General features: G+C 32.2%; 1 protein-coding gene across 1 annotated transcript in view; it reads left to right on the plus strand.

Moving 5' to 3' along the window:
* The window catches only part of TRPM7 (transient receptor potential cation channel subfamily M member 7), a 99,377-nt gene that overhangs the window by 60,625 nt on the left and 20,476 nt on the right, over positions 1-18,276 (plus strand). Inside the window, exons 22-29 of the mRNA XM_032481212.1 lie at positions 3,633-3,807; positions 5,717-5,843; positions 7,408-7,592; positions 8,237-8,369; positions 9,146-9,861; positions 11,689-11,756; positions 12,913-12,972; positions 17,138-17,234. Of these exons, the coding sequence (XP_032337103.1) occupies positions 3,633-3,807; positions 5,717-5,843; positions 7,408-7,592; positions 8,237-8,369; positions 9,146-9,861; positions 11,689-11,756; positions 12,913-12,972; positions 17,138-17,234 (1,561 nt within the window). The remainder of the gene's footprint in view (positions 1-3,632; positions 3,808-5,716; positions 5,844-7,407; positions 7,593-8,236; positions 8,370-9,145; positions 9,862-11,688; positions 11,757-12,912; positions 12,973-17,137; positions 17,235-18,276) is intronic.

An 18,276-nucleotide genomic window follows, 5' to 3' on the forward strand; every position in this document is an offset into this window, starting at 1 on the left:
TGTAGTTATTTTTAATAGTTGCATAATCTAGCTTGAGGAGCCTATCCTACATAAATTATTTTAGGAAATTATATGAGGTATTAGTAAACTGTCAGTGTGGTTAGTTGATTAAATTAATGACTATGGGATATAGGGATTCATGGAAAGACAGAAGTCTGGAGGGTTTTTTTTTCAAAGCTATAGGATGTGAGCTGTTCTTTGAAAACTTGAGATGGATAGGCGTACAAAGGCACAGCCTGACTGGAGCTTCTTTTGTGATAAGGTATAGTTGGTTAGCAAATTGGATAGGCAGGGTGTAGCTTGGAGTATATGGAACATTGAAAACTGGGACTTGAGAGAAGAAAAATATAGGGGAAACCATTGAAGAGTTTGCCCCCCGTATTTTAATTTTTCATTACCATGAAAGGAGTAAGTTGACATTTCTCAGTCTTTCCTTATTTTGATGTGACTTTTCAGTGTATAGATTTTGAAAGCAGCTAGTCAGATTATTCGTTATGATGATTTTTGACCAGTGGGGCAGTCTGAAAAAGTCTCACAAGGGTTTCTAATGCTCACATCCAACCTACCACACTAATATTGCCCCTTTTTAATGTTATTTGCAAGATAATGCTAACAAAACAAATAGTGTCAATGGCTTATGTGTTTGGGTACCTCTTTCCTCTTATCTTTACTGATCCAGGCTATTTTTAAAAGTTATATTCAGAACATCTAATCTTTTCCACATATAATGCCCAATATTTTGCTCTTTCCCATAAGCTTAATCAACTGGCAGGTTTTTTTTTAAATATAGATATCAGGTTTAATGTGCATTGACCTGAAAAATCTAAAATGTATTGGACCTACTGCTGCCATAAATTGCTTTCAGTTTTCATTAATGTAAACGGCAAACTAATATGCTTGTATTGCTTTTGTGAAAGTAACTTTTTTTTCTAAAATTATTCATTGTAGAAAATTTTAGCAAATACATACAAACAACCCTCCAGAGACATCCAGTGTTAATAGTTTGATGTATACCTTTCCATCCTTCAAGACATATATGAATACAAGTGTTTATTTATGTCAAACTTTACACAAATAAATGTATGTAATAGTTTTATTAACATGAGCTTATTCTAATGTGCTATTTCTCAATTCTTTTAAAATACCTACCCCTTTTTAAAAAATACAAAAATTCATTCCTTGAGTTTCTGAAACCCTTTTTCTTGAGCTTGGAAAATTGGTCTTCTAGATTAAATTTATCTTATGGCTAACCCCATGAGCTCACAAGATTATCAGCATTGCTTTGCCTTATGAAAACAAAATTTTTACGTTTTTAAAATATAGTTTTATCGTTATATTTCTTTTTCACACTACACATTTCCCTTCTAGGAATGTGTATCCTACTCCGCCCACCACCAGTTAAGAATTACTGGTTTATTATTTGTCACATCAAAGAAGTACTCATTATTCATCCATTTTGCATTCTTTCATGAAGTAGTGGTATTTCCGGGAAAAGCAGGGGACTTAAGCCTTTGGGGGAAGAACAGGTTTTAGCCTAACTTTTAAGTGTGCAAAAAAACCGCTCCATCTCTCATTGCCTACCATATTATTTAATGACTTAGTGTTATTGGGCTAATTTAATGGTGATGTAAATGGAAGGTGCAGGAGGTACAGAAGTGAACAGCTGTAATAAAAGATGGAGATAGAAAAAGTAAGGAAGCCAAGAGAAAGTGGAGCTGTCTGAATTTCCATCTGAATCTCTAATTTACTCCCAACACTCCTGCCAATTCTCCCATCCTGGTTATAGGGAACTTAATTGTATTAAATTCTTAAATACAAAGAATATGGTATTTGAAAAGAGTTTAGACAGTAGGAATTTCTTCTGATCAGGGAATTGCTAATTAGAGAAAACAGCTTTGAAAAGCCTGAAGATATAAAAGATTAAAATAGAAGAAATCTTCACATTTGACATCTTTAATAGAGACTAATGAAAATTACATGGTAAATGCTGAACTTCTGTCACTCACTCCGTATATGAATACATTCAAGCAAGGAACCCTCATTTTAGCTATAAGGAAATAGAATATTCATGTATTTTAATTAATTAGGTTTAGATCATATATAAGGAAGGTTGTCAAATAAACTTTATATGAAAAGGTATGAAATCCAAAGATCTCTATGAATCGTTAGCCATAGACCTTGTATAATTTTAGGGTACTTTTGTTATGGGTTTGGATTTGAATTTTTGACTTGGGCTTTTTCTTTAATTACAAATAAATATTTGGATTTCAAATTATAGCAAATGGTATGAATAATGTTTTGATAATTATTTGCCTTTTAAAATCTTTTAATCCCCAAATTTTGTTTATTGAAGAACATGCATTCTCTTAGTAGTAATTCTCTTAAGTGGTCAAATAAGGCATTACTTGACTATTTTACAAAAAAAATGAATCTTGGCGGGAGGTATTAGGATTCTTTGATTGCAAGTCACAGGGACTCAACTCCTACTTAATTTAAAATGGAAACTTATTGGCAGATTTAACAATTTTAAAGATAAAGGATCAAGACTAAATGATTATATATAAATATGTATTTTATAATTTCTCCATCCAGTCTAGACTTACTGTTCTTACTTTTCACATTCCTACCTTCCATTTCTACTCTCACTGTATATTTGTTCAAAATGTATATGAAAATGTCATAGTAATTTCTTTTAGGGTGATTTATTATTGCAATTATTGTTGGTTCACTGTAGATTAAATGTAGTCTCTTGATCTGCATGGGATTTCCCCTAAAGATTATTATTTGTGGATGAATATTATTATATGTTACTAGAGTAAGACTGCATTTACTTTTTTAGATGAAAATGCTGAATACTTGTACACATAAATAAGTGGATAGAAATTAAAGTTTTATTATAGCATTTCACTTAATTCTCTGAATTCCTTTTTAGTGGTGTCAAAATTCACATCTGATTTAGCAATAAAAATTGGTTTTTTAACTGATTTATTAAGTGAGAGCTCAGGCTGTTTTTCAATTTTGTTGAAATTAAAGAATTGCAAACTACCTGACTTGAAAAAGTATTTGTTAACGAGATATGGGTATCACTTATTTTCTCAACGGCCATATTGAGAAATTCAGTTTGTTGTTTTATTTACATCCTGGGAGGTTTTCACAGCTCAGGAGACGAGGCACTGTGGTAGGGTTAAGGATGAGTGAGAAGAATGTCTTATGTGAGGTGGGCAAAGGACGATATCAAAGAGAGGTAGAAAAGATAGTCTGCACCTCCAGTATAAGAACAGAGAAGTTTTAGGAAAGAACACTGATGGAAATTGATTCCTTGAATTTCTCCATTATGTCTATACCTCTTTAAAATCTTCATGGATAGGCAGACTCTAGTTTGAACCTGTGATATGGTTAATTATATAGAAGATGCCTATGACTTGCCTGATGGCACAGATCAGTTTTTACATAGCCTCCTTGATGTTAAGGTTTACATAGTGATGAGATTCCCTGAATGCTAATACTAGGAGTAAAAAGAAACTTAAAGATTTCAAATTATCTATTAGAACATTAGAAACTGTTTTTTAAGATGAAAACTTGTTTTTGTGTTTAAATTCCCATGTATTTTAACAGTGTTCATTTTTTAACAGGTGGCCAATATGTTCTACATTGTAGTGATTATGGCTCTTGTATTACTTAGTTTTGGTGTTCCCAGAAAGGCAATACTTTATCCTCACGAAGCCCCATCGTGGACTCTTGCTAAAGATATAGTTTTTCATCCATACTGGATGATTTTTGGTGAAGTTTACGCATATGAAATTGATGGTAAGGATTTAAGTGTACAGATTTATCTTTTAACTATTTTGTTTTAAAATCAGAATTACTTTATAGTAATATCACATATTTTCACAAGTCAAACTGTTACTGACCTAAGCCCTCCAGCAATGCTTTAGTTGATCCCAGAAGAAACATAAAAATTAATTGAAAAAAAAGTATTTTAGAATATTTTTAGCTCTAAATAATGGAATCTGGCTTAAACTGGCTTACACGATAAGGGCATATATTAGCTCACATAACAGAAAGGACAGAGATAGAGTGGTCTTTAGGATTGGTTAATTCATCGCTAAGGACACCTGTTTTTTTTAAACTGCTCTGTAATCACAGTGTCTGATTCATACATGCTTTCTGGTTTTCCCTTAACAGTTATCAGACTCTGCCACTAGCAACTGGAGGAAAGAGAACTGTTTTCCGTGGTTCTCTTCAGAGAGAAAAGCCCCCTTTCCAGACATGCTGTATTGACCTATTTTTTCATCTTGTTAGCTCACATTAGCTTGACCCTCCCCATTTCTGAAACAGGGCAAGGGTAATGGAATTACACTGATTAGTTTGGGCCAGTCACGTTGGATTGTATAAACTCTTGAATTGTAAAATTCAACTGTGAATACATTCTCTGCATGAAGTAATAAATGTTTCTCTATGGTTTTAAAGAGGCTAGATAACTTGACATAGGTGATGCTGCCAGCTTTCAGGGATGTTCTTCTGCTGACCTCCACATCTGAGTTACAGAATCTTTATTTTGTTAGTTCACTCATGTTCTCTCCTGCTTTTTCTCTCTCATCATTCTTTACCCCGTTCCTGTGTTACTCCTTACCCACCTGTTTATAGGTGATTAGGTCAGGGGATGGTTAAATAGTGGTTATCAGTTGTTATCAGATGTTGGTTAAAACAGTGAGGTTTTACCAGCCTGGTAAAATTTTGTGTTTAATAGCTTCCTGTTTGGTTATCATTTCCAAGTTTTTATTGTCTGCTCTTTTTCTGATGTGGCGCTAGTTATAAAGCATTGGATATAGTTTTGTAGTCTTCTGCAATCAGTTTCTCAGGTATTTGCTTCATCAGATTAATCTGAATAGAATGGAAATATTCATAAAAATTTTTAAGAGTGAAAGAACCTTATGTATCATTTTGCCCAGAAAACCACTTTTTTGAAAGGAATGATACAGCCATGATACTTTCAATGGTGTGTGTATATATACATATGTGTGTATATATGTATATATACTTACAAAACACCAGGTGCTAATAAGTGTATTATAAATATCTGTATAAAACCTATCACTAATTCATGATTATTTAATTCTAATCCTTGTCCTACTTGAATTGATTTTACTTTATTCCTAATAACTCTGTGGTAGGTATTAAAGCTCTTCCCTTTCTTGATTCAGCTATGTTCTGTCTTCGGCAACATTCCAGTTGAGGGTAATGAAAAGCAAGGAATTCATTTGAGAGGCATTTTAGCTATTCCTTCAACACTTTTGTGGCATAATCTCAACTCAGTAATCTTTATGTTTGTGAATTGACTATGAATTTACCATAGTCTCTTATGGTTCAGTTATTTTTCTTAACAACAATATGTGACTGAATCTGGGAATTTTATTCTCCTTAATGTTCTTCTGGCTAAACCCTACCTTGAAGGGTGGACATAATACAGAAGTATACTTTCTTATCTGGAATAGAATGGTAGAATAGTACCCACGGCCCTCACAAAATTCTTCTGGGTTGGAATACTTTTAAGTTGGTGTTTGTATGGCTGCGTGCCCAGAAACTTTTGCTAGTATCTGTGAAACAGATTTGTGCATAATCAGAACTTCATTATGTAAGCAAACTTACATAAATATTGACTAGAAGTAGTGACTGGTAAATGACTGTATTTTAATTTTTTTTTTTCTTCCTAAAGTTTGTGCAAATGATTCAGCTATTCATGGTATCTGTGGTCCTGGGACATGGTTGACGCCATTTCTTCAAGCAGTCTACCTCTTTGTACAGTATATCATTATGGTCAATCTTCTTATCGCATTTTTCAAGTAAGAATTTTATTCAGTTGCTTATTGTAATGAGATCATTTACTGTATGGTTCTCATTTTGAAGGAACTACACAAAGTTAAAAATATAAAGAATTTATTGAGGCTCAAACTACTAAAAATTTTTTTTGAAAATTACAAATAAGGCATGCTTTTTCAAAATCACATTAGTTCTCAATTTGAGGCTTTATCTTTCGACATGCAGTTCTTTTATAAATTTAATCTTTATTTGGGATTTCCTAATAGGTGGTCAGGGAATACATACTCAGTATACAAAACAGAAAGGCAAATAGAAAATTCTTCAATAATCCCATTCTTAATATTTTGGTGTACATCTTTTCTTTTTTATGAATATATATTAACTATTTTTTCTTTTAAAAATAATTTTTTATATTTTGTATACTGTTTTTAACTAAGCAAAACATGAATATTATCCCACATTAATAAATGTCCCTCTCTAGTTAATTTTTAATAGCTGCCTGATATTCCATGATACAGACCATAGTTTTTAAGCCAGTATTTTTTTAATTTATTTACTTACTTACTTATTTATTTATGTATTTACTATTATTGAGGTATAGTTGATTTACAATGTTATTTTAGTTTCTGGTGTATAGCACAGTGATTCAGTTTTACATATATATTCTTTTTTATTATAGGTTATTACAAGTTATTGAATATAGTTCCCTGTGCTGTACAGTAGGATCTTGTTGTTTTATCTATTCTGTACATAGTAGTTGTATCTGCTCATCCCAAACTCCCAAATTATCCCTACCCCCCACCACCTCTCCCATTTGGTAACCGTAAGTTTGTTTTCTATGACTGTGAGTCTCTTTCTCTTTTGTAGATAAGTTCATGTGTATCTTTTTTTTAGATTCTATGTATAAATGATATTATTTATTTGTCTTTCTCTGTCTGACTTACTTCACTTAGTATAATAATCTCTAGGACCATCTATATTGCTGCAGATGACGTTATTTCATTCTTTTTTATGACTGAGTAGTATTCGTAAGTCAGTATTTCATATTGCTCAGTTAGATTGCTTATGATTTTTTGTTCCCAAAAACCACATTGTGGTTAAATTTTTTTAATCAATCCTTACACATTTCCTTAGTGTGTTTTCCTAAAAGTAGACCTATTCAATATATGTATTTTCAGGATTTTTTGCATTTAAGTCAAAATAAGCCCATGTCCCCAAATCTCTGCTAACAGTAGATATTATCTTTTAATGGTTGCTAATTTGATAGTATGTAAAAGGATCTTGTTTTTATTTGTACTTATTTTGTTACTTAGATTGAATATTTTCTTATGTTTTTGTCATTTATATATAATTTTAAAATCTTAAAATTTTCTGCTTATTTTTCTGGGAGTTTGTAATTAAGACCCTCAATAATGTCAAACTTTGCCTTACACTTGTTGCATGTTTTGTTTTGTTTTGTTTTTGTCTTGTTTATGGTGGGGTACTCCTTTGAATCCTTGTTCAGAACAGAATTACAGTAAAATCTTTAGTATTTAAAACTTTAAGATGTGATTAGCTAAGTTTGTTTTATTTTTATTGTTATTCAAGCAATGTGTATTTACAAGTGAAGGCAATTTCCAATATTGTATGGAAGTACCAACGTTATCATTTTATCATGGCTTATCATGAGAAACCAGTTCTGCCTCCACCACTTATCGTTTTCAGCCATATAGTTTCTCTGTTTTGCTGCATATGTAAAAGAAGAAAAAAAGATAAGACTTCAGATGGACCAAGTAAGTAAAACAGATGAAGGCCAGTGTTTTTATCACTTACTGGTATTATACTGAAGGCTAAGTATTAGCTTTATTCAGATTTGTTATTGTTTGTTAATTTGTTAATGTTATTGTGAAGTCTTTTGTTGAATTTGCTGAAACAGAAAAGAATTTTAAGTATAATATAGCATCTATAAAAGTGAATTTAGTATTAAACTGTTTGGGTATGGCATCTCAGTTTGTTTTTGTTGAAAATGCTAATGTAAATCATAACTCTTGCTAGTCTACAAACCATTTTGGCTGCTCTGTAAACAATAACACTTTTAGTACATTCTATGCACCACATGAGACTAATCAAACTGCTCTTAAAATTTTACAGTGGCTTACAGTGGCTTTCTGTTCTACCAAATCAGTTCTTAAATTCCTCTACCTGGGTATGTGAGGGAGAGGTATGAGGGATAGATGGGGGAGGTGTTTCATAGGAGACTGGAAATTAGAAAAGGAAGAAGTACCTGAAACTATTCTGTGGCTATCACACTGTGAATGAAGAAAAAAGTGGAAATACTTGTCCAGGACTTCAGACGCACACCAATAAAAAGAGAAAAAAGTGCTGATGATGTACATAGTATCTTCATTGATTTTTTTTTTTTCTTTTTTCTCCTTAGAACTTTTTTTAACAGAAGAAGATCAAAAGAAACTTCATGATTTTGAAGAACAGTGTGTTGAGATGTATTTTAATGAAAAAGATGATAAATTCCATTCTGGGAGTGAGGAGAGAATTCGTGTCACTTTTGAAAGGTTTGGAAGCTGTTTAATTATAATTGATTTTATGTCCAAATGGGTTGTATTAGTTATGGGCCTTATACATGGTCATTATTTCATTTATGTTTGTCAAGCAAGTCAGCTTAGTGATGGTTTTACGTTATGTATTGGGAGACAGTTTAGTTACTTCAAGTATTTCATGTAAGTCAGTAAGCCAATCTCTTGTTATTTTTTACCCTTGCTACAGAGGGCAGAAAAGAGTTAATGTTCTTTACTAGTAGGTAGAGAAGATTAAACCTGTCTTCATTTTAAAACATTTGTTTCTTTCCATCGGCTCTGCTACATTTTAAAAGTGTATGGTGTTTGTGTAGTTATGGTAATGGTGATAGTAGATCCATGTTTATATAGCTGTATACACACACATTTTTTTGTATTAGTCTGATGTGGGAAAATTGGAATAAATAGCTTATGGCACAAAACTGTTTTGAAATCTTGAATTTTTGTTATAATAAAGTTAGCACTGGATCCTTCTTTAACATAAAGGTGTGCTTTGTATAAATGAATAATCATACCTTATTTTATATCTTACCTTTTTTAAAAGTGTGTGTCAAATTCTTTTTACCATTATCATTTATTGAGATTACAAAAATAATTTCTAAAACATTAATTAAAAAAACTTTTTTTTAATGAAGGTACTGGGAATTGAGCAGGACCTCATGCATGCTAAGCACACACTCTACCACTGAGCTATACCTCTCCCCACTAAAACATTAATTTTTAACATTTGTAAAAAGCCTGTTTTTCTCTTACAGAGTGGAGCAGATGTGCATTCAGATTAAAGAAGTTGGAGATCGTGTCAACTATATCAAAAGATCATTACAGTCATTAGATTCTCAGATTGGCCATTTGCAAGATCTTTCAGCACTGACTGTAGATACATTGAAAACGCTCACTGCCCAGAAAGCTTCAGAAGCTAGCAAAGTTCACAATGAAATCACACGAGAATTGAGCATTTCCAAACATTTGGCTCAAAACCTTATTGATGATGGTCCTGTAAGACCTTCTGTATGGAAAAAGCACAGTGTTGTAAATACACTTAGCTCCTCTCTTCCTCAAGGTGGTCTTGAAAGTAATAATCCTTTTCTTTGCAATATTTTTATGAAAGATGAAAAAGATTCCCAGTGTAACATATTTGGTCAGGATTTACCTGTAATACCCCAGAGAAAAGAATTCAGTTATCCAGAGGCTGGTTCCTCTTGTGGTGCCTTATTCCCAAGTGCTGTCTCTCCTCCAGAACTGCGACAGAGACTCCATGGGATCGAAACTTTAAAAATGTTTAGTAAAAATCAAAAGTCAGGCAACTCATCTAATAGCATACCACATCTATCAACTCCACCAACAAAACTTTTTGTTAGTACACCATCCCAGCCAAGTTGCAAAAGCCACTTAGAAACTGTAACCAAAGATCAAGAAACTGTTTGTTCTAAAGCTGCAGAAGGAGATAATATAGAATTTGGAGCATTTGTAGGTAAGTTTGGCAAACTGATATTTGTGTATCAACATTATTTACTTTTTAATGATAATTATCACCTTAGAAATAAAAATAAATGGCTGATTAATAAATCATGTACTTGTGTGACAAGTGGACTACTTTTTCATGGAATATAGTTCTAAAATTTTTTTAAAGGAATCAGAAGTGCGGGGGAAAGGTTGGATTGAGCTGTAATAATTAAGTTGGCACATACATACCTCTGCTGCAGTTGACTGTAGTAACATCTATGGAAAACTTAACTTGGATTTTGTCTTTTGTGTTTGTAGATAGTCTCTTTAATTTGATCAACTTTTGTTGAAAGAACTTGAGTGATTCATAAATGTTACATTTATAAAGGTACAAGGGAGGCTAGAAGTTACTGGGAAAAAGCATTGTCTTATAAGTAGGGTGCCCATATAGTTTTTCATCTAAACCAGTACACTTTTGAGAATGATAGGGTGTACTACTAATATTTATATTAGAATAGCAGGAAAAGCCAAGGCTGTACTTAGAAAATGAGTATTTATGGTCGACTCATTTAGATACCCAGTGAGGAGAGCATTTTGGAAGGGAATGATTCATTCTTTCACCTCAGCTCAAGTAAAATAAGGACTGAAATATATTTATTTTGGCAATGATAACATATTAATGACCTTGGTGAAAACTGGAAGTGGTAGAGGGGAAAGCCAGATTATAGTGAAATAAAGTACAGATGGAAGGAGGGAATGTAAAGAGGGTGACTGAGGAGCGACTCTTAAAAGCTTGGCAATGAAGGCAAAAAGAAAGAAATAACTATGACTGAGGGAGTGACTCTTAAAAGCTTAGGCAATGAAGGCAAAAAGAAAGAAAAAACTATGATTGTGATTCTTATGTTTAAGGTTTTTGAATTTGTTTTGTTTTTAATGACGACAGAGACTTAAGCATATTTAAATGCTGACAGTATGCCACATGGAAGGAAAAGGTGAAGAGGGAATGCTTCATAGAGCTAGCTAAATCCCAAGTATTTGGGCAACTATAGTGTCCTAACAGTCTTCCTGTCAGATTATTTAAGTATTTAATAAAGAATTCTTAGAAAACAATTTTGTTTGTTTGTGGGCATAACCAGAATATTCCAAGGTATGAAGAAGGTCCTCTGTCTCTTCAAGTTTGAATTTTTCCATGGCTTTCTAACCTTGTCCTTAACACTTTTTTGAGTCTTCCCAGCCTAGAAATTTACCTAATTATGGAACACTGTATAGAGATCATTCAGAGAATATGTTAAGTCCATGTAAAATCTCCACATTAGGGCCAACGCTGTAAGTTATCTGGGTACTGAGCATGCTCATCTTTACTGCTAGGCAATGAGAGTTCACTGTGGATTTACAGAGATAACTTTCCCTACATAAAATCTATCCCAATTTATTTTTAAAAAACGCATTTTAGCTTGTTGGTTAGTATATTGCCACTGGGATAGAGGTGTATATATGATATACCTATATTTATATGTAATATGCATATGCTATATGTATAATAAGTATATATAGTGCTTTTATAATTTTACTGATAATAAAAATGAATGCTCCTCCTTTTTTATTTTAAATGTCAAGCAATCCACTTTATTATCACATGTTGGATTATTTTAGGATCCTGTTACTGTAAACTGAACTACTCATCTCCAGCTTTTTGACAGGTATTTTCAGTATTTATCAAAAGAGCTACAGGAAACTTCAGAACGATCAAAACTACTTACAAAACAACATAAATCACTTGTTTGAATAGAATAGACAATGAGTTATTTTGATTTAAAAAATTTTTTGTTATATTTTTTTTTTTTTCCTTTTCAAGGACACAGAGATAGCATGGATTTACAGAGGTTTAAAGAAACATCAAACAAGATGAAAGAAATGTTATCTGTAAGTAAATCCTTACCACAGCACAATTCAATTTTATTTTGCTGTTTGGGGGTTTAGTACAAAATAGAATTAAACACTTCTTTTTTTTTTTAGTAAAATCACAGTTTTAACATGATGATCCCAAATATTTGAAGCTATATGCAATTTGAAAAAAAAGAAATAATTGAGGAATATGAAAAAATGTACAAATAGTTTGTATTTTTTTAACTAAAATAAAAAGATCACCTATTTAACATTTCTCTTTTTAAAAGTGCTTTTCCTTGTATGCTTTTCACTGACTAAATACTTCTTGAGTTCAACTCTTTCACAGGCCCAAAAGTTCACTAGGACATAACCCTGGTCCTCAAGGAACCTGTGGTCTAGCAGTAAAAACCTGAATATGCCAGTAACTACAATATAATATACAAAGTGTAAAAGAAGTTCAATAAATGTTGATTAAATGAGTTTTAAGTCTGTAGAACATCTAGCAGAAAGGTGTGTTTCCTGGCTGAAAATTAGTTTTTATTTCTTAACTGTTGCTTTCATAAGTTTCCCATAATTATGTAGAGCCTGAGGGGAACATCGTAGTTACACCAACATAATTAAGAGGGCCTGGGAAAGTGCTAAGTTTCTCGATCCCCTAAGAACTCAAGTTGTGGAAATGATCAAGTGATAAATACAATGGAAATAAAGCTTTCCTAAAATGAAAGCCAAAGAAGTGATAATGACATAAAATGTAGTTAATTACATAATATCTATGAATGATTATTTATCATATATGATCCATAGTTAATTGTGTAATTGCTGTCAGGACATATTGCTTATTGTCCTACATTGAAACAGTAGACTCTAGTGCATTTTGGTGCTATAAATACTAACATTGTATTGTATATTCTGATTAAAGTATTTTACTTAAATAAATAAATAAATAAATAAATAAACCTAATCTCCCCTCCCCATGCCCCTGTCTTGGGTTCAGTCCCCAGTACCTCCATTAAAAATAAAAAATAAAAGAATGAAGTATTTTACCAAAGAGAATAATTTAATGTCTATTAACTAGATTTTGTTAACTTGGGATTTAATTAGTGATTATATGGAAAATGAGATTTAATGATTATATGAGGAATCTCTTTCTTTTCATATTTGCCTTTAAATTTGTATTTCTTGCCTCAAATAGGGCCAGGAGAATGATGTAAGAAATACGATTGTGGAGTATTCGGAGATGCCTACTTATCAGGTAAAGTCTCTTTAGTACATGTGGGAGTCAGAAAGTCAACTTAAAATATGCATATTCCTTTAGATGTAGGAAGTAGATGTTCAGTGAACTTATAAGAGTATAATTTGCGTGATATTTTCTAACCATTTTTAAAAGTTGTGGAAGGATAAGTAGCAATTTTAACAGACAAAAGTGTATTTCAGGTAGGAGCAACATGAACAGTAGTGAAGCAAAGCCAGAGGATATATAGAATATGGTAAAGCAAATGTTACTTTGACCAGTGAACAGGTTCATCACCTGAGGAAGTTGTAGGAAATATGGCTGTAAAATAATCCAGGATTGGGGTAATTTAGAAGTATATTTATTTGTCACATGATCACACCTAATTGTAAAGGAGGCGTGGAAATGTAATTTAGCTGTTTGAAAAAAGTAGGGGAGATTGGATTTTGCTAGACCATTTGTATTCTGTGCCACAGGACTAGATGGATAGATGCTTAAATAACAAGTGAAATATTTTTGAAAAATTCCTTTGATCAGAGAAAGAAGCCATTGGAGATTTTTCATTATCCTTGTCAAACCACTAATCCAGCAAAACATACAGCATGAATTGGACTAACCATTGACACGGAAGGTTTTTTAGAAAGTTTTGATCATAATTCAGGAGAGAGGTGACATGATCTTGACAAAGACACATGGAAATGGAAAGAAAGAAGCTTCTAGACACTGATAATAGTGACTTCTGTAGCACCATGTATAGTAATAGTTAAATTGGAAAAAATGTGATTCAGTGTGGGAGGGATTAGATTCTGTTTAAAATTATTAAATGTGATTCGAGATTTGCAGATACTAACTACTATGTATAAAATAAATAGCCAGTTTATACTGTATAGCACAAGGAACTGTATTCAATGTCTTACAACTTACTGTTAAGAAGAATATGAAAATGAATGTATGTATGTTGCTACATGACTGAAGTATTGTGCTGTACATCAGAAATTGACACAACATTGTAAACTGACTATTTCAATAACAATATATTTTAAAAATAGTAATAATTAAATGTGAGAGAACAGTAAGCCAATAAGGTAGAAATATCAAAATGGTAGTTGAAAAAGCAAGACTACAGCTTGAGAGAAAATTCAAGATCAATGATACATATTGGCATATCTTCAAAAGAGAGAAAGTCAAGTTGAGAAGTAAACCTGAGCTTCAGATGCTTCCCATATCTTAGAAATTAAGAGGAGAAAAAAGGTACAGTAAAGTAGTACTCATAGAGGTAGCAGTTAACATGATGTAGAAACAGTCATCAGAGAATCAGTGCAGGAGAATTTCAAAAAGAGAGAATGTATAGTAGTTGCTGATGCTTCAGAAAAGTCTAGGAGAATAAGACCTTAGACCCCTGAATTAGGTTGCCTGCATGAATGCAATTTCAATATACTGGAGGATGCAAAATAAAAATTGTGGCAATTATAAGGGAATAGAGGAGTCGACCTCACTATAGATTAAACAGTAACAAGATGGTTCAAGAACTTGAATGAGTAGCAGAATTGTTAAAGGCTTTGTTGTTTTCTTAATTGGCTTAGTAAATAAGAAAGATTTATGAATGTTTTAAAATGAGGGAGAGGAACCAGTAGGGAAACCAAGGGTTTTTTAAAAAAGTTGTATTGTTACATCTTTGAGTTTCTTGAAGGGAGGGAGAGCTGACTGGAATTATAATTGAAAAGGCATGAAGACACGGATGGAGTGAAATCAGACACTCAAAGGTGATGATCTTAGGAAGAAAATACAACTTCTTTTGAGGCAGAAGGACTGAAAGAGAGGATTGTCATACAGATATTTAGAGCTTGAAAGAAATAGTGCTAAAACTCTAAGCTATCATTTTATCACTTAAGATCTGTGTGACTTATTGTATATAAATTATACAAATTAAAAAAAATTAGAGAGTTCACTGATACTTTCTTTTAAAGTATAGTTAATTTATGTTTCAGGTGTACAGCAAAGTGGTTTAGATAGATAGACAGATAGACAGATAGATAGATAGATTGATTCTTTTTCAGAATATTTTCCATTATGGGTTATTACAAGATACTGAATATAGTTCCCTGTGTTGTACAGTAGGTCCTTGCACTGATATTTTTAAGGCACTTTTCCAGCAAGACTGATGGGAACTGGGATAGAGAACATGAGATAGATAAGGCCTAATTAAAGTAATCATTGTGTGAAGTTGTTAAGGAGTCAGGAGGAAACAAAGAGTATGATTTCTCAGCTACAGAGTGAAAATAGCATACATTTTTACAAGCTATATAAATACCTGGATTTTAGCCAGGAAAAATACCTTGAAGCCCATCTATCAGTTCCATATTAGAATTTGTCAGAGATGGTTCTATGAAATTGTTGTGTCATTGCATCAAAGGGTATATATAAAGGAAGATACTTTAAATAGAATACTTAAATAAAGCAAACAAGAAATAACTAGAACTGGTTCCAAAAGAAAACCTCTAAGATCTGAAAGGAGTTACTTTGTGACTACAGAAGAAAGGTTATTAGCATTTTCTGTTGTCCAAATAATCACCTGTAATGTGCAAAGTGTGAAGCATCAGAGGTAGAAAAGCTTAAGTTTCTTTAGATATTAGTTATATTTATTTAATGAAAGTAGTAGCTTATTGTGGTAGTAACATTTAAAAAAATTTTTTTAAACATTTTTTTTATTGAGTTATAGTCATTTTACAATGTTGTGTCAAATTCCAGTGTAGAGCACAGTTTTTCAGTTATACATGAACATACATATATTCACTGTCACTTTTTTTTTTTCACTGTAAGCTACCACAAGATCTTGTATTTCCCTGTGCTGTATGGTATAATCTTGTTTATCTATTCTACATATGCCTGTCAGTAGTAACATTTCTGACAGTGGGTAGAAGTTTGGAAATATTTTAGAGTTACATAATAGCATGACCTGTTTATAGCTAAAAAAAAGAAACAAGATGAAGGTACTGGTTCTTCTCTATTAGTTTCATGAAATTAGTTCATCTGGAAAAATGAATAAGTAAAAGGAAGAAAATGAAGGATAATTAGCTATTAGAGACTAAAATATCTATGTAGGTAATACAGTTGAAACATAAATATTCAGTGAAACATTTTGGTGACTCTGAAATTGCCCTTCTACAAATAAGAATTTAGTAAGGATTGGATTAGAAATTGATCAGAAAGGGAATGCTTTGTCTGTAAATACAAATTGGACAACTGGGCAGAAATTTGGAAACATCTTTTTATGTTCTCATATCACTTCGTAAGCTCAGATGAATTCCAGATTTAAAAATAAAAATTCAAATCATCACTCAAGAAAATAGAAATATTAAGTCAATAAAGCCAGGAGGGTTTTTTAAACAAATATCAAGAGAAGGTTGTAAAGAGACGAGTAACTAAAAATACGAAACATAGACAAATCAAAACAAATCTGAAAAAAAAATTGAAATTTGACAAATAATGATCAGATAGATCTTTGTTACACAGATAGCTTATACAGGTCAACAAGGAAGCTATCAAGACCCTCCCCAAAAGAAATTGCCCCTCCACTCCTTTACCCTCCAAATTGTTCTTACCTCTGTGTCACTGTTAGTGTAGAGGAGTAGTTTTTTCTTTTTTTTTAAAGTAATACATGTTCGTAGTTTTATTTTTCATTTTTTAATACATTTTTCCCCATTCCATTGTATGTATGTCCTATGATTTAATTCTCCATCCCTTTACTGATAGGTCTTTGAGGGTTTTTGTTTTTGTTTTTGTTTCCAATGGAAGTACTAGGGATTGAACCCAGAACCTCATGCATGCTAGGCCTGTACTCTACCACTGAGCTACCTTCACCCTCCAGTTTTTTCTTTTTTAGATGAATTGGTAAATTTTTTTTATTTTCCCCACAGGTTTACTATTTTTCCACCAAATTTCTTATGAACTTGTATTACTATGAAAAAGGATTCATTCAGATGGATTTATGAACAATGAGCAAGTAGGGTATTTAGATACTGTTTTTGAAATTGATGATGAAGGAAATAACTATAATTTGTAATATACCCTTTGACGTCTAGATAGAAAAAAAAGCATATTGAGCTATCTACTGTTTTACTACTTAGAACAGTGATTTGAAATTTAGTTCAATTATTTTAAAATTGTGTATGTGTACAATTTGCAGAATGATATTCCGTCTGAAAACACTTTGAAACACATGAGTTCTCATGCTGGATTTTCTGAGTGTCACAAAACCTCTATTCCTCTCCATTCAGAACAAGGTGAGTGTTTTGACTACATGAATTATGTTAGCAAACATACTAATTTAAGCTTTAAATCTATTTTATGTATGTCACACGCCTGAGCAGTGGATGCTTCGGGAGACAGAAAATAAAGATTCCAGTCCATCGTTGTTGCAATTAACCTTGAATAAAACATAATCCTAACATTTTTTTTCTTTTCTAAATTGTTTAGTCCTGAAAGATGAAATCCAAAGACTTGGTTTTTACAGATCTGCTGATTTTAACTTTTACAAATGAATCTTTTGTGTTTTAATCTGTATAGTCATTTACTCAACTTATTTTTCTAACTTAACTTTCAAAAATAGCTAATACATTATTTGGTTCAGAATTAAAATACACACACACATGTATACACAAGCATTTTGAAAATCAGTCTTAGTCTCACTCTCACTCCAATCCCATGTGTAGCCACTGTTAATTTTGTTTTTCCTCTAGAGGTTCCATGCTTACACAGCCATACATGACAATACAGTCTTTTCTACCTCTCATCTTTTACACAAAAGGTAGCATACCTACATGTTGTCCTGCACTTTTAATTTTTCATTTAAAAATTAAATGGCCTGGAGATGTTTCCATATGTTGCTTTTTTTGAGTCATAGTTATTATATGCGCATACACTGACTATTTAGCTTTTCAGTCATGTACATACAATCTTTATGAAGTTCCTTAAGAAAAGCCTCACCATCATTTCCCCTTTTCTTTCCCAAGTTGGATTTGTTCGAGGAGTGCAAGTTGGTTTAACATTCAGAAATACGATTAAGGCATAATAGCAACAGATTAAAGGGGAAAAAAATCATATGATCATCTTAATAGCTGCTGAAAAGGCATTTGATGAAATTCAGCATCATTCATGATTAAACTTATAGCAAAATAAGAAAAGAATGGAGTTTCCTTAAACTGAATAAAGGACATAAATAAAAACTTATCACATATACCATACTGCACAGTGAAATATTGAAAGCTCTAGGTGGAGGACAGGACAAGTATTCTGGCTGTTATCATTTCTATGTAACATTCTAGC

Source organism: Camelus ferus, chromosome 6 (genome assembly GCF_009834535.1).
Source record: "Camelus ferus isolate YT-003-E chromosome 6, BCGSAC_Cfer_1.0, whole genome shotgun sequence".
NCBI classification, from domain to species: Eukaryota; Metazoa; Chordata; class Mammalia; order Artiodactyla; family Camelidae; genus Camelus; species Camelus ferus.